General features: G+C 45.4%; 1 protein-coding gene across 1 annotated transcript in view; it reads left to right on the top strand.

Moving 5' to 3' along the window:
• Positions 1-4,181: 4,181 nt before the first annotated feature.
• PDPR (pyruvate dehydrogenase phosphatase regulatory subunit) overlaps positions 4,182-13,906 on the top strand; it is a 35,318-nt gene continuing 25,593 nt past the window's right edge. The window contains 7 exon segments of the mRNA XM_078149356.1: positions 4,182-4,429; positions 5,875-6,141; positions 9,133-9,346; positions 9,769-10,074; positions 10,568-10,701; positions 12,840-12,921; positions 13,017-13,180. Coding sequence (XP_078005482.1) covers positions 9,845-10,074; positions 10,568-10,701; positions 12,840-12,921; positions 13,017-13,180 — 610 coding nt within the window. The 5' untranslated portion in view covers positions 4,182-4,429; positions 5,875-6,141; positions 9,133-9,346; positions 9,769-9,844.

The raw sequence follows: 13,906 nt of genomic DNA, 5'->3' as shown, positions 1-13,906 counted from the left end.
AGAAGCATAATCCCAGGAAGTGGCCCATCTCCTTCCCAGGCTGAGGCTCTGATGGTCTAGCTTTCAGGGTAGAGTAGCAGGAGTAACTCTCCTTAAGCCTGGCCTGATCACTTTCAAATATCAACTGGTGAAGACAACCTTCTGAAAGGCAAGTAGACATGCCTTTCACAGTTCTCTTAGAGTTCTTTCTCCCTAAACTCCAGATACAGGAAATGGGTTGTGGTGTGCTTTTAAGCAAGCTCCAAGTTTTTCCCAAGAGGTACTTTATATCTGATGTGGGTTTGCAAGTCTTTGGCTACTAGAACAGAACTTTGGTATTTTGGGGCTTAAAATACCATTCTTTGCCTAAGTCACACGAATGGTAATAGCAGAAGTATCCAGGTTCCGGGTTTTTGCTTCTCATGCTGGGACCAGGGTTTTTTACTTCAGCCCATTTCTTGTTATCTCTAGGTGTATTAGTAATCTCTAAGGCAAAGACTCTGGAAGTGCATTGTGCAGTAATGGCAGGTGTTCTGGGATCTTTGTCGTTCTCAGTGTGGCTACCCTGGCTGACAACAGATACCTTGAAAGAAAGCTCCAGCTCATTTGTGGGGCTAAAAAAGAAGGCCCTTCTGTGGCTGCCTGCTTCATATAAAACACTAAGCCTGGCATACAGTAGGTGCTCGATAAATACTTGCTTCCTTTACTCTCCTCTTTCCCCCTCCCCCTGCCATATTGAGGAAGAAGCCGAAATCAGCTAGTCAACCCCACCTAAGCCTGACACTCAAGGAGGTTCCTAAAATAGACTGGTGGTCTTTCACCTGCCCCAAGAAGTCCCTAAAGGCTTAGGAACCCAAGGTAACACAAAACAATAAATGATCCACCCATCCCAATACTGAAGCTTACTGAAGAAAGGACATAAAACTTCTAATCTAGCTTCAGCATTCAGTTTTGTCCTCAGTAAACTGGGAGGGTTTAATTAAATAATCTTTAAGCTCCTTTTCAGGTATATGATTTAATGAAAATGCAATCATTCAACAAGCACTGATTAAACACTATACAAAGGAAAAGCAAAAAAAAAAAAATCCCTGCCCTCAGGGAGTTTGCAGTTCCAGTGGGCGTGTGTGTGTGTGTGTGTGTGTGTGTGTGTGTGTGTGTGTGTGTTTAGGGGAACAACCAATCAAACAAGCCTTTATTAAGTGCTTAGCTCGGAAGTACTCAAGAGGAAAAAAGCTGAAACCAGTCCCTGCCCACTGGGAGTTTGCATTCTAATAGAAGAAACACTAGAAATAGGTGCAAGTAGGAGACAGAATAGATGGAAAGTAGCCTTGGAGAGGCTGGGGAGGGGGGTGGTGTATTCTCTCTTCCTGCAGATGGTATTTGACTTCCAACATTGAGAGAAGCAAGAATTTGAAGAGTCTGAGGTAAGTAAGCAGAGAGCGAATTCTAGGCATGGAGGTTATCAAGAGCTAAGGCAGAGTTGGGAAAATGGAGCCTTTTAAGGACTTGCACCTAGGCTAGTATGGCGGCGACCGTAAAATGTAGGGAAACTGGAACTATACGGGTGTTTCTGAAGAACTAAATGCCCAACACAGGAGTTTGTAGGGTTTGGGGGGATGGTGATAAGGAAAATCACTTTGGCAACTAAAATGCTACCTTCTGCAGGAAGCTTCCCAAAGCACTCTTAATTCCAGTCCTTTCCCTCTTTTAATTCCTATTTATCCTATATGCAGTTTGCTTTCTATATAGGTTTGCTTGTTGTCTCCCTCACTAGATTGTAAGCTTCTTGAGGGTAGGGACTCTCTTTTGCATCTTTTTGTAAGCCCATCTGGTTAGCACACAGTAGGCACTTAATGTTTATTGATTGGTTGGAAAATAGATTGGAGAGGAGTGGGCTATATAGTAATACTCCAAATGAAAAGTGATGAGGGCCTCATGTAAGGTGGTGGCAGTGTTACAGAGAGAAGAAAATTAATAGTACGGATATTGCAGAAACAGAAATAACATGGGGCCCAAGAAGTTGAAATGACACTCATGGGTTATACAAATCTGGATTCTTTTTATGGCCACCTCTTAACTCTCCTTTGGCTAATGTGTTAATTGGACTTTTTGATTTCTAGTTAGCCCCTGGACAAGAATCCAGATGACATCTCCCAGATGGATCCCACACAGATAAATAATGTCCAGGCTAGGCTGGCAGTCCTGAATTCTAACTTGCACCAACCAGAGGTTAATCCATTTCTATATGGAGGCCTTGCCTTGGAGTTTGTAACAGGTACCGGGTGGCTGGCAACTAAGGATGTAAGTTCTTGCATGGGGGTGGGTCTGACACTAGTCTCCAGGGACTGGATGACTTTTGGGGGAGGGTGTACCCTGAAGATTGGTAAAAGGTGATGACAAACAGTCATTGTGAAGGGGCTGGCAGACACAGCTGTGGCCAGGCTAAGCTTCAGCCAGACAGCTTGTTTTATGCCGAGCACTAAAGTAGCCCATTTGAGGGATACAAGGATACAAGACATGCAGCTTTCTCTCTTTGGGAAAAGACAGGCAATCTAGTGGGAAAACACGAGGGACCATATAATATCTAATAATATCTAAAATATAAAAACTATCAAATGAGTATAGTATATTGAAGAAATAGCTAACAATATGATTGATCAAGCAGAATGAAATCGGCCTTTGTCCAGTGTCAGAGTAGCTTCTGGAATCTACATTTGAGTTACAAGTGGAGTGGGGTCCCCTTTACCTGGAAGGGGGAACTACGTTTAATTTGTATTTTTTAAAGGGAGGAGGAGGTTGGGAGGAATACAAATGAGTTCCATTTCGCGTTGGAAAGTATTCAGCAGAAAGCTATAAATACAGGAGTCTGTCTTCGAAGGGGTTGGGAGATGGGCCTACCAGTCCTGTAAAATTTGCTGACTTCTGACTGAAAATATGCATTGTGACTTGGGGTCTGTGAGAGGGAGCCGGGAAGGATATGTGTGTATATGTGTATATGTATATACATACATATATATGATATATGAGTATGTCCAGAGTTAGTACAGAAGAGGAACTGGCTGAGATCGAGGCCAGGGGTTTTTCACTTTTTTGAGCCACGGGCTCATTTGGGAATGTATGCGAAGATTTTGTCTTCTCAGACTGTTTTTGAAGGCATAAAACACATGGAAGGGAAACCACTTATATTTAAACAAAGTTACAAAAGTTTAGTTCGCTTCCCCCCCCCCCCCGTAGATTGTTAAGTGAACGCCTGGGGGGAGGAGCCGCGTGGTGGCCTTCGCCGGTGCGCCGAAGTAATCCGTGCTTGCAGGCCCGGGTTAGGACGCCGCTCTTCACCCATTTCCCCCATTCTCCTGTTTCCGCAGCCCACGAGGAGCGAGTAGCCCAGGCGGTGCTGCGGGGCCTGCCGCTCGTCGTACGCAGCTCCATCAGAATGGAGAGCGGCACGGGATTCGCGCGGCTCATGGCGGCCGCCCACCAGTGCAGTTCCGACCTCAAAGCGGCGGTCCAACTCCTGCTCCAGCAGCGGGCCCCGGGCGGCCTCGACTGGGACGGCCTGCTGGCGATCGAGCGCCAATGCAACCTTTGGACGCGGGACGCCTTCTACGTCATGACCGGCGTGCGGCTGTACGGCGACAGCCAGCTGCTGCAGAGTGACGCGGTGACCAAGGCGTTGGAGCGTTGGCGGAGAAGCCAAGCTGCAGCCGCCGCCGGCCGGGGGCGGAGTCTGCATCCATCTGCGCCTGCTCCTGCTCCGAAAGGCTGGGGCCCATATTTGTGTGCGCCTGCGCCTGTACCGAGAGCCTTGTGCCTGCATCCCTCTGCACCTGCGCCAAGGGGTTGGCAACCGCCTCCTTCTGCTCCTGCGCCTCCGCTGACTGGCTGGCACCCGCCTCCGTCTGCGCCTGCGTCGAGGGGCGGGTGTCTGTTTGCAACTGCGTCTATGGACGGGTGTCCGCTTGCGCCAAGAGGCACGTGTTGTACTGAGTATTGTGACTCCCGCGCTTCTCGGACGCTGAACATGTAACGAGATGTTTTTATAACATTTTATCAATAAAGTTTGCCTTGATTTGGGGAAAAAAAGTGTTCATTCAAATGCTAGCGGCTCTATTCAAAGGGCGGGGCCGCTGAAGACATCCGGTTGGTGAGGTTAGGGGAAAGACCTATGGCCCGGCGGCGCAGCACGAGGGCGGTCGCTCCGGAACCCAAACAATACCACGTGGCGCGGCTGGGCGGGACCGGCGGCGTGACGACACGCGCACGGGACGCCCGCCGCCGTATCCTTGCTGAAGGGCCGTAAAGCGCGAAAGGTCGGGAGACCAGGCTCGTCTCGTCGCCCCCCTTCCACATCCTTCCCACCTTCCGCACCCTCCGGGGGCTTCCCGCCGCCACCCGCTGCCCTGTCCTCGGCAGGGTGTGATAAGGCGCTGAGCTCGCGACGGGTCGTGAGGTAAGGCGGGGCCGCGAGCCTCCTTCCTTCGGGGCTCCCTGCCCCCGCGCGCGCGTCCCCGACGGCCCCGCCCCCCACCGGCGCCCTCGGCCGGGCCCCGCCCCGCGTTCCTGCCCCTCCCCTGCGGCCCCGTCGTGGGCAAATTCTCCGCCCCCTCCCCCCCCCCCCGCTTCCCGCTCTTCTTCTTTGCACTGCTGGCCGGGGGAGCCCCCGACACCGTTGTCGCGTTTCGTGGTTCACTCGTTTGGGCCGCGGTTAGGGAGGCCTGGTCTCCTCCGTCCATGATCCAGAGGAGCCCGGGCCCAGACCCGGGGGGGGCCGGAGGGAATTCCTCCCCAAGCCTTTCCCAAAGACCGTTAAAAATTGTTCCTCGGCCTTCCGCTTCCGGTAGCGGCGCCGGGGCAGGTCGGGGCCGGGGCCGGGGCCGGGCGCGGGCACTCTGCGCCCTCCAGAGGGCGGCCGGGGTGTCGGGCCTATCGGCTGCTGCCCCAGGCCTTCCTGTCCCGAGGAACACCGCGGGACCTGAGCCCGGCCTCTGCCCCGTGCGGGCCGCTGGCTTGTCCTTCCCCGAGTTTCTTTTTGCCTGGCGATTTCCATATGTTTGCATGTACATGAAAGATGTGTACGTGAATATATAAATATCGCTTATGTCTATATATATACTTTAAAAATCAGTTTCTCCTCCTTTGTGTTAAATCATCCAGTTGCACCTACACTCCCAACCCCAGTCTGTGTGGCTCTTACACCTGAGCGTTTCTAGGGCTTTGATGTTTGTCGTATGTGCCCCAAGGTCTCTTTATGTGAAATAAAGTGGACTTGAATCAGTTTAAAAAAAAAAGGGAAAAAAAAAGCTCTCGGACGGCGTTGGGTTTTCCAAAGTTCTGGGCGTCCTTTGCATCTCTAAATTCGTATAGTTCCGTCCCCCCCCCACCCCATCTTCGAAAACGACCAAAAATTTTAAGTTGATTTGTGTTGTTTGTTCCCGCCCCCGTGCTCTTTTCCTTTTGATGCCAGATTTTCTTCTCAGCACCTGATGCAACTATGTCTACGTATAGTTTGCTTCTATCTCTAAGCTTCATTCTTGGAATTTTGAATAATCACCTTTTATTCAACTTTTTTTTTTAACCTTTTTGGTGAGGCAGTCAGGGTTAAATGACATGCCCAGGGCTAGTTAAGTGTCAAGTGTCTGAAGCAGGGTTTGAACTCAGCTCCTCCTGACTCCAAGGCCAGAGCTCTAGCTACCCTTTTATTCTAGCCCTCGTTGAGTTCTTGGATCCCATTGTGTGCAGTCTACTTAAATTTGTTGTTTATTTGGAATTGTTAGCTACCTCTCAGTGCTTTATTTAGAATATAAATGTCTTGAGTGCCAGGACTGTGTTTTTTCCCTTTTCGGTTTTGTCTGGTACATAAACAGCTGGTTGATTGGATTCTTTGTTTGTTTACAGTTTGGATTCTTTTAAGTGGCCCCAAGACTAGCCACTGAAGGAAAAAAAAGAGGAGGAAGATGAAAACAAGGAACTACTTACAGAAGTTTAAAGGGGAAATGGTTTTGTCAGACTCATGACACCTCTGTACTAAGAGGCCAACTCTGACATCCGTCATCAGTCTCCTCAAAAAGTTAATGTGGAACATCCATCTAGTCAAAACCGCATGGTCTCTCCTTGGAAGTGTCACCTACATTTTCCTAAGAAGGGCACTACACTTTGAACAAGGTGGTGGATGGCCAGCTCTGAGCATTAGTTGTTTTCTGTCCTTTCAATTCCAACCTGATTGTGTTCAAATTCCTTTTTCCTACACAAATTCAAAGCAGCTTTTGCTGCTTCAGTTGAGTGTATTTCAAGGAATACTGTTATGTCTGCTTGGGTTATTTTGAGCATGATGTTTTTTCAGACGCTTCTGTAGACTTTTTCCAGTGGTACTGTAGGTGAAGTTATTCAGTATAAGTGTCTTTGAGTTTCTTGCTGACTTGTTATTCTCACTCCAGGAATTATTCTATCTCTTGAATTTCCTTCGCCTTGGCTTTTTTTTTTTTAAATTTCAGAATAATGGCTTAATTATCTATCTCTGTTCCTTGTTTTTCTTCCAAGATCTTGTCTGTTTGTGCTTCTGTCTTAAAATTCCACATAGGCCATTCTTTTGGGATCTCATTCTTGGGACTGACTGTATTCAGTAGCATCTTCAAACATTCCTTTAGTTTCTCCTGAGTAGTTTTATAATACTACTTTATACTTTATAAGGCTCTTGATAAAGAGTATCTTTGCATTATGATCTCTTTTTATTTCCTTTGCTCTTTCTAATTTAATTTCACTTAAGGATTTTTGAGCCACTGAGAACAGAGCTTTTTCCAGGCCTTCATCAGATTCATCTTCCTTATCACCAAACTTGCCGCATGTGACAACTCGGGCATGCACACCTTTGAGATCATGTTTTGCAAAGGAGTCAGTGATGCCAGTTTTTAGTTCAGAAGAACTTTTGTTGAAAATCAGGTTTTTAACTAAGAGATTAGAAGCCGTTGATGTTTCAACTTCCAGTTTCTGTTTCTTGGCTTAGAAGGCTCTCTGTTTCCCAATTTCCTTTTTCCATCTGCTTCTTTGGCAGAGGACTTCTTTTTCTTCCTCTTTGTGCTCATCTCTGCCCTTGTTCTCCTCATCCTATGATGTCTTAGCTGTTGCAGGAACCATCTTATCTTCCATTTGGTAGGTGTTGAGTCCACTGCTTTCCCTTCAGAGCCTTCTTCATCCTTTTCGTCATACTCAAAGTCTTGTTTGGCTGGAATTGCACATGTTTTATCATTTTGGGTGACTCAGGTTCTTCACTCTCCTTCTTTCCTGTTTCATTGTCTTCATTCTTGAGCTCCATCAGAATGGCTGCTGTTTTAGCCTCTCTTTCCTTTGTGACAACGACTTTGGCTGGGGTTGGGCTTTCTTTGTCTTGGGGTTGGGCTTCCTTCTTAAGGGGAAGCTGTTCCCTTCTTGCTGGAGGTCAGTTCTCTTCTTGGTGTGGCAGTAATGGCCTTGTTGGCTGGTGGTACCTTCTTTCCTTTCAGCTGAGGGGCCACAGTCTCTTATCCGATGCTCCTCTCATCATCTTCTGACATCCTCTTTCCTGCTGTCTTCTCTCTGCTTTGGAGAAGGATCTATTTTCTTTTGAGTCTCCTTGATTTTTAGTAACCTTGCCAAGCCTCACCTTGGGGAGGACCTAGGTTAGAGAGGGATGATCCCTCAGCAGGAGCCCAAGCAATGGAGAGTACCCTTGGCATTTGTATACCAGCACCCTTTTGCTGGCATTGATTATTACAGCCTGTTGTGTCCTTAAATGATTTAATGTCATTCCTTAACTATTTTATTTTGGTTTTCCTCATTTCTTTTTTAAAAATTTCTTGTCTCTGCTTTTCTTCCTCCTTCCTGGTAGCATCTTCTGAGACAGTTGTTAGCTTTTTTCTTTATGGTACATTCTACAAATGCTCTTTCACATGTTGCCTCTGGTAATAATTCTACTATACCAACATCCTTACATCTAAGCTCCAGTTGTGTTATCTACCTATAAAATATTTCCACTTTGTGTGTCTAGTCACCTTAAAAGTCACAGTGTCTAGGACAGTACTCATCTCTCATACCTCCAAAACGGACGTGCCTTCTCGTTTTACATAGTTATTGTCCTGGTTCCAGGTCTGAGATATTTGGAGTCATCTTTAATTCTGCTTCCCTTGTCTCTTATGTCAGGCGAGTTTATTTTCCCTGGGGATTCTTTCTTCACAATCAGTTTTTCTCTTCATTTTCATTCCGACTTTTGTTGTTGAGTCATTTTTAGTTATGTCTGACTCTTTGTAACTTCTTTTGGGGTTTTCTTGGCAAAGATACTGGTGTAGTTTGTCTTTTTTTTTTTCCCCAGCACATTTTACAGGTGAGAAAAAGTGACTTGCCCAGGGTCTCACAATTAGGTAGTGTCTGAGGCCAGGCCCACTTACCTGCCTTATTCCTTCTGGCTACTCTTATGCAGACCCTCATTTCCTCATGGCCTGCTAGCTGTGCACTTAAAATACTGTTTTCATCATGTCATAATTCTGTGAAACTGTTAGTGGTCAGGACTACTTGCTTCAGCAAGCCCAGATTTCTCTGTTTGGCCTCTATAGGTAGAATAAGCCTAACCATATCACTTTAGAGATGATGAAACTGAGGCCCAGAGAGGTCCAGGGACTTCCGTAGGGTCACCCAGGTAGTGATTCAGACCCAGCTCCTTTGACTTCTTCCACTAAACCCTGCTGCCTCTAATTTGAGGCTACCATGGTTCTGCTCTATTCAAGTATAGAAGCAGTTATTAAATGCCTTCCAACTGCCGGGACTGGGACAAACCCTGGGGAGACCTTATTTATTCAGCCTCATCTTTCACTGCTCCATGAGACCACCTCTGCTCTCTCAAGGCCGTTTCTCTATTTTTATGCACATGTATCATGGACAGCTAGGTGGCGCCATAGGGCACAGAACACTGGACCTGGAGTCAGACTCAGCCCTCAGTTCAAATCCAGTATCAGATGCTGGGCAAGTCATTTCACCCTGTTGGCCTCAGTTTCCTCATCTGTAAAATGAGCTGGAGAAGGAAATGGCAAGCCACTCTAGTGTCTTTGCCAAGGAAACCCCAAATGGGGTCCTGGAGAGTTAGATGTAACGGACCTTGCTTATTACTCCTCTGCCTTTGTATTGTAGGCTCACCAGTTTAGAACTGGAAGGGATTTTAAAGGACATCTTGCACAGCAGTTCCCCTCCCTCCTCCATATTTAGCAGCTGAGGACAGAGAGGCAAAGAGGCTTGCCTAGAGTCACATGGCTTCTGAAGTATCAAAGACACCCTACCCAGGTCTTCCTGATTTCAAGTTCAGCAAGAAGCATTTTGGAAATGCCTGCCATGTTTAGTGTTTAGGGTAAGTCCCACTTCTATGAATCCTGTCACATCCCTCTAGCCCATATTAATCTGTTCCTTTGTTCTCTTCTTGAGATTACTTATTTGTATTCTGTAATTTAGTATATTTCATAGCCTGTTATATCCTTTTATGGTTCCATGGATGTAAACCTTATCTGCTTAAAGCATGTAAGTCATATCTCCCTTGGAGGGTGATGCTTCATTTTGATAACAACTCACTTTTGTTTAGCAGTTTGCAAAATATTTTTCTCACAGCAGCTCTGTGAGGTGGAGTGTTTAAGTAGTATCCCTATTTTAAAGAGGAAGGAAGTCTTAAATCTCTTAACAAAATATTAGGTATATAATAAATATTTTATTACAAACATTTCTGATTGATCCTGTACACTGCACTGAATGAAATATCACCAATTTTTCCTTCTCTAGGTTGAATTCTTATGTCCTGCTTCCTCTTGGGTGAGTGAAGATCACATTTCTAGAAAGCTGACAGACAGAAGTCATCATGTTTTTCCGGTTGCTATGTGATATTCGATGGCGGAGGGCCAGTCAGAGATGGCAGAACAGGTCTCAGTCAAGGCGCAGCATTTCTGCAGTTTCAGAATCTAGTCCTTCTGTCTCCCTCCCCACCCACGCCCAGGTAGTCATCTGTGGTGGTGGAATTATAGGCACATCTGTAGCCTATCACCTTTCCAAGTTGGGATGGAAGGATATTCTCCTGTTGGAACAGGGCAGGTAAGAACCACACTGCATAACGTGTGACTGCCCTGCTGCACTGAGTGGCTGGTATTCCCCAGTTTCCCAATAACAGCTGTGATTTTCCCTGTGTTGTTGATATAATATTCAAACCAAAGTGTAGAAGTTGCTTGCAGTTTGCCACCTAATGACTTATGCCTTTTTCTGGTCTTTGAAGAAAGAACATGATCCATCAGACACATGACACAGGTGCTTTGAAAAAGTGTGCTCTCTCTTAAGTTTGGAATATTTCCTAGGTGCTCATAATAATGGATTTGAAAGCGTCCAGGGTTCAGCAGAGATCAGACCCTAAATTGTCTTCAGGAAGTCGACTAAAGTTAAGGGAGCAGCAGAGGGGTTGGGGAAGGACGGGCTGCTTGTAGCACTGTACATTCTCTTTGGTTATCCAGTTCTTTTGCTCTTTGGTTCCGGTCTCATTTCCTTTCCTGTTTATTGTAGGTATGTGAGTTCCTGTTTGTGATTTGTCTTACAGGTTGGCTGCTGGCTCCACCAGGTTTTGTGCTGGCATTGTTAGTTCAGCTAGGCACTTTACCTTAGAACAAAAGATGGCCAATTATTCGAACCAACTCTATCGACAGTTAGAGCAAGAGACAGGGATTCAGACAGGTAAGACAGTGACATCTTTTGGTCTGAATGTTGCTCAAGCTTCATTACGCTGCATTCTGTTTGACCCAGCTTTGTGTAGACAGGAGTTGTGCTGGACCAGGAGATTTTAAAAAATGCTCTGGGCCATTTCTGTCTATTCATCCTTTAATATGTCAAGTGGGGTTTCAGATTTCCTTATTTCTGAGAAAAATTGGGAGAAGGAAGAGCATGTGCTGCCCTTTGGGTACTTAGTATCCATAGGACGCTCATTTAAGAGTTATTTTCTTACTTGTGATGATGGTTTGTTTAACTTAGTTAATTAAAATACTGTAGTAACATGGCCAGATACAGGTTTGCTTCTGATAGGAGCGCTATAGCTTCTGGTTCTTGATCCCAGTTTGCATCTTTAGCCCCTGGCCCACTGTCTCATAGATGTTGATTACTTAGGAGGAGTCAGTAGGATTGTCTGGATCAGCATAAATCCACTGAGTAAGATCTGAGATCAAATCTGTCCTCAGAGACTTACCAGCTGTGTGATCCTAGGCAAGTCACTTCACCTCCGTTTGCTTTGGTTTCTTCCACTGTAAAACGGGGCAGCTCACAGCCCCCGTCGCCCAGGATTATTGAGGATCCATTGAGGTGGCATTTGTACAGAGTGCTAAGCGCAGTGCCTGGTGCCATGTGAATGCTTGTTTCTTTCCTTCCTGTGACATCATGCATAATCTAGAGGCTGGCCTTTTTGAATTGGGCTTTCATAGCATGTAGTTCTTAGGTGTAGGAGAGAGGATTTTTGCCCTTAAAACAGTGTATTTTAAACTTAATAAGTTGTAGTGTAATGGAATTTTTTTTTATCTAGACCCATGATATGAGGAAACTTTCTGTACCCATGAGATCAGCAGTTGTCCTGGAGCTTAGAGAGTTAGAGGCTTGTCTGGGGGCATGGAGTGGTTCAAGGAGTGAATGAAGGAGTGAGTGAGTGAGTGAATGAATGAAAAACGTTGATTAGGCACTGACTCTGTGACAGGCATTGTGCCAAGGCTTGGGGATGCAGAGAGAAAAGCAAGGCAGCCCATGCTCTCAGAGGTCGTACTCGTAGAGAAGGTTTCAGCTGCAAGTCAGATGGTGAGACCCCATATGCCGCAGAGGACAGTGGCAAACAAAGCCAGTGTGTGTCAGAGGCCAGACTTGAATCCTGGTCTTTTTAACTGTAAGGCTGACTTTTTATCACCACCACATTGCCTGTTAATACAGTTCTGCTGTATGGTGTAATTCCAAGTAATTTGATCTCTTTGGATGAGTCCTTTGCTTTTTTAAACTGAAATCTGTATTGTCTACTTCCAAATTGCCCTTTGAGATTAACCATTTGGTTTAGCCCTTTGTCTTTATTTTAAATTTGTTTTCCCATCTTTAAAATCCCAGTGTTCTCAACTGGGCTTTAGGCAAGAGTGTGCTAGAGCCAACTGATGCTGGCTCTTGAGAAGCGATTACTGAGTTTGCAGAGCTGGCGCTTACACCTCAGAAACTGGCAAACACTCCGATTCGGGCTTGATTTGTTGTTTTGTTGATTGCGTGGACTTAAGAACATTATGAAGAAAATGTTCATAGTGTAGATTAGGGTTTTTTGGTTTAAATAGTTATTAACAATTTACCAGTACACCCCTCTCATGGTGCTTATTTCTGAAAATTTTATAAAAATTAATTAATTTATTTATTTTTAGTTTTCAACATTGACTTCCACAAGATTTTGAGTTCCAAATTTTCTCCCCATCTCTCTCCTCCCCCCACAACAAGACGACATTCATTCTGAATACCCCTTCCTCTAGTCTACCCTGCCTTCTGTCAACACCCCACCCCCTTCTCTTATCCCCTTCTCCTTCTGTTTTCCTGTAGAGCAGGATAGATTTCTGTATCCTTTTGCCTATATATCTTATTATTTTTCTGTGGGATTTTTTAGGAGGAGGCTATGAAGATGTGGGGCTCTAGCTTTAGTGGACTAGATTTCTTCCAATTATATTTCATTTAAAAACAAGTGTAGGGTTAATTAACAGTGGTTTTCTGTGGGAAATGAGATGTGCCTGTCTGTTGGAAGGATTTCCATTAATTCCTCCAGTAAAATCTGTTAGACAACTTTCTCTGGTCTGACTTGGTTTTTCATGCAGGTTACATAAGGACAGGCTCAATCTTTCTGGCTCAGACTCAGGACCGACTGATCTCCTTGAAGCGTATCAACTCGAGACTGAGGTATGTCCAAGGCTGAGAGGAGTCTTTCTACTTGGTGGATACGGTTTTTTGCAGAGCTGCTGGTAAGCTCCCTGCCTCTCTGTTTTCTGTGACAGCGTAATGGGCATCCCTTCTGAGATCATCTCCCCCAAGAGAGTGGCTGAGCTGTACCCACTCATCAGCATCCATGACCTGGTGGGGGCCATGCATGTGCCTGAGGATGCAGTGGTGTCATCAGCTGATGTGGCTCTTGCATTGGCCAGTGCTGCCTGTCAAAATGGTGAGAAGCTCGTTTGGTTGTTGATGGGGTTTGGACAAAAAATTCAAATTGAGAAAGTAAGGTGCTGTCTGAAGTTGCCCCTACTAATAGAGGCTGTGCTTTTTTTTTTTTTAAACCCATAAAGAAACAAGCCCAACTTTGGAAAGATTGTTTTCCATTTGTGATAGTCAGTTACCATTTTAAAATGCCCGAGTATTAGAGTTCATTAACAGTAACAGACACTTTTAAAAATATCCACTTTTCTCTTTACTATCCCAGAGAATTGCTGTCTGTGCCTGCTCATATACTGCAGGCCTACAGAAAGTTTCTCGAAGCTCTCAAAGCTCCAGGCTCAAACCCCTTAGACATTTAATCAGCAGGTTTACAAAGTTGTAGGGAGTGAAGGTGACTGAGGCAAGGACTGGTGGGAAGATAGACTGGGCCTTGGACCTGGTTCTCATGTGTGTCCCTCTAGAAATGATTGTATTTGGGAACTAGAGTAATTCTTTGAGAGAACCCGGCACATGCTATCAGTGAAGTGGGTGTGCCATGTATTAAATTGGTAGGATGTCATTTAAATACTGTTTCTGAAAATTAAAGGTAGCTTTTCATTTCTAATTTTTGTAGATTATTGAGTGTCTGGCCTACTCTCTTAAGAGAATGTGATTGGCACATAGACTCACGATGTTTGTATCCTCTCTAGTTCACAAACCTAGGGTGATACATTAACTCATTTTTCTTACTTTG

This window comes from Phascolarctos cinereus, unplaced genomic scaffold (genome assembly GCF_003287225.1).
Source record: "Phascolarctos cinereus isolate Bilbo 61053 unplaced genomic scaffold, phaCin_HiC Scaffold_2;HRSCAF=192, whole genome shotgun sequence".
Taxonomy (NCBI): domain Eukaryota; kingdom Metazoa; phylum Chordata; class Mammalia; order Diprotodontia; family Phascolarctidae; genus Phascolarctos; species Phascolarctos cinereus.
This window is presented reverse-complemented; position numbering and strand designations above follow the sequence as displayed.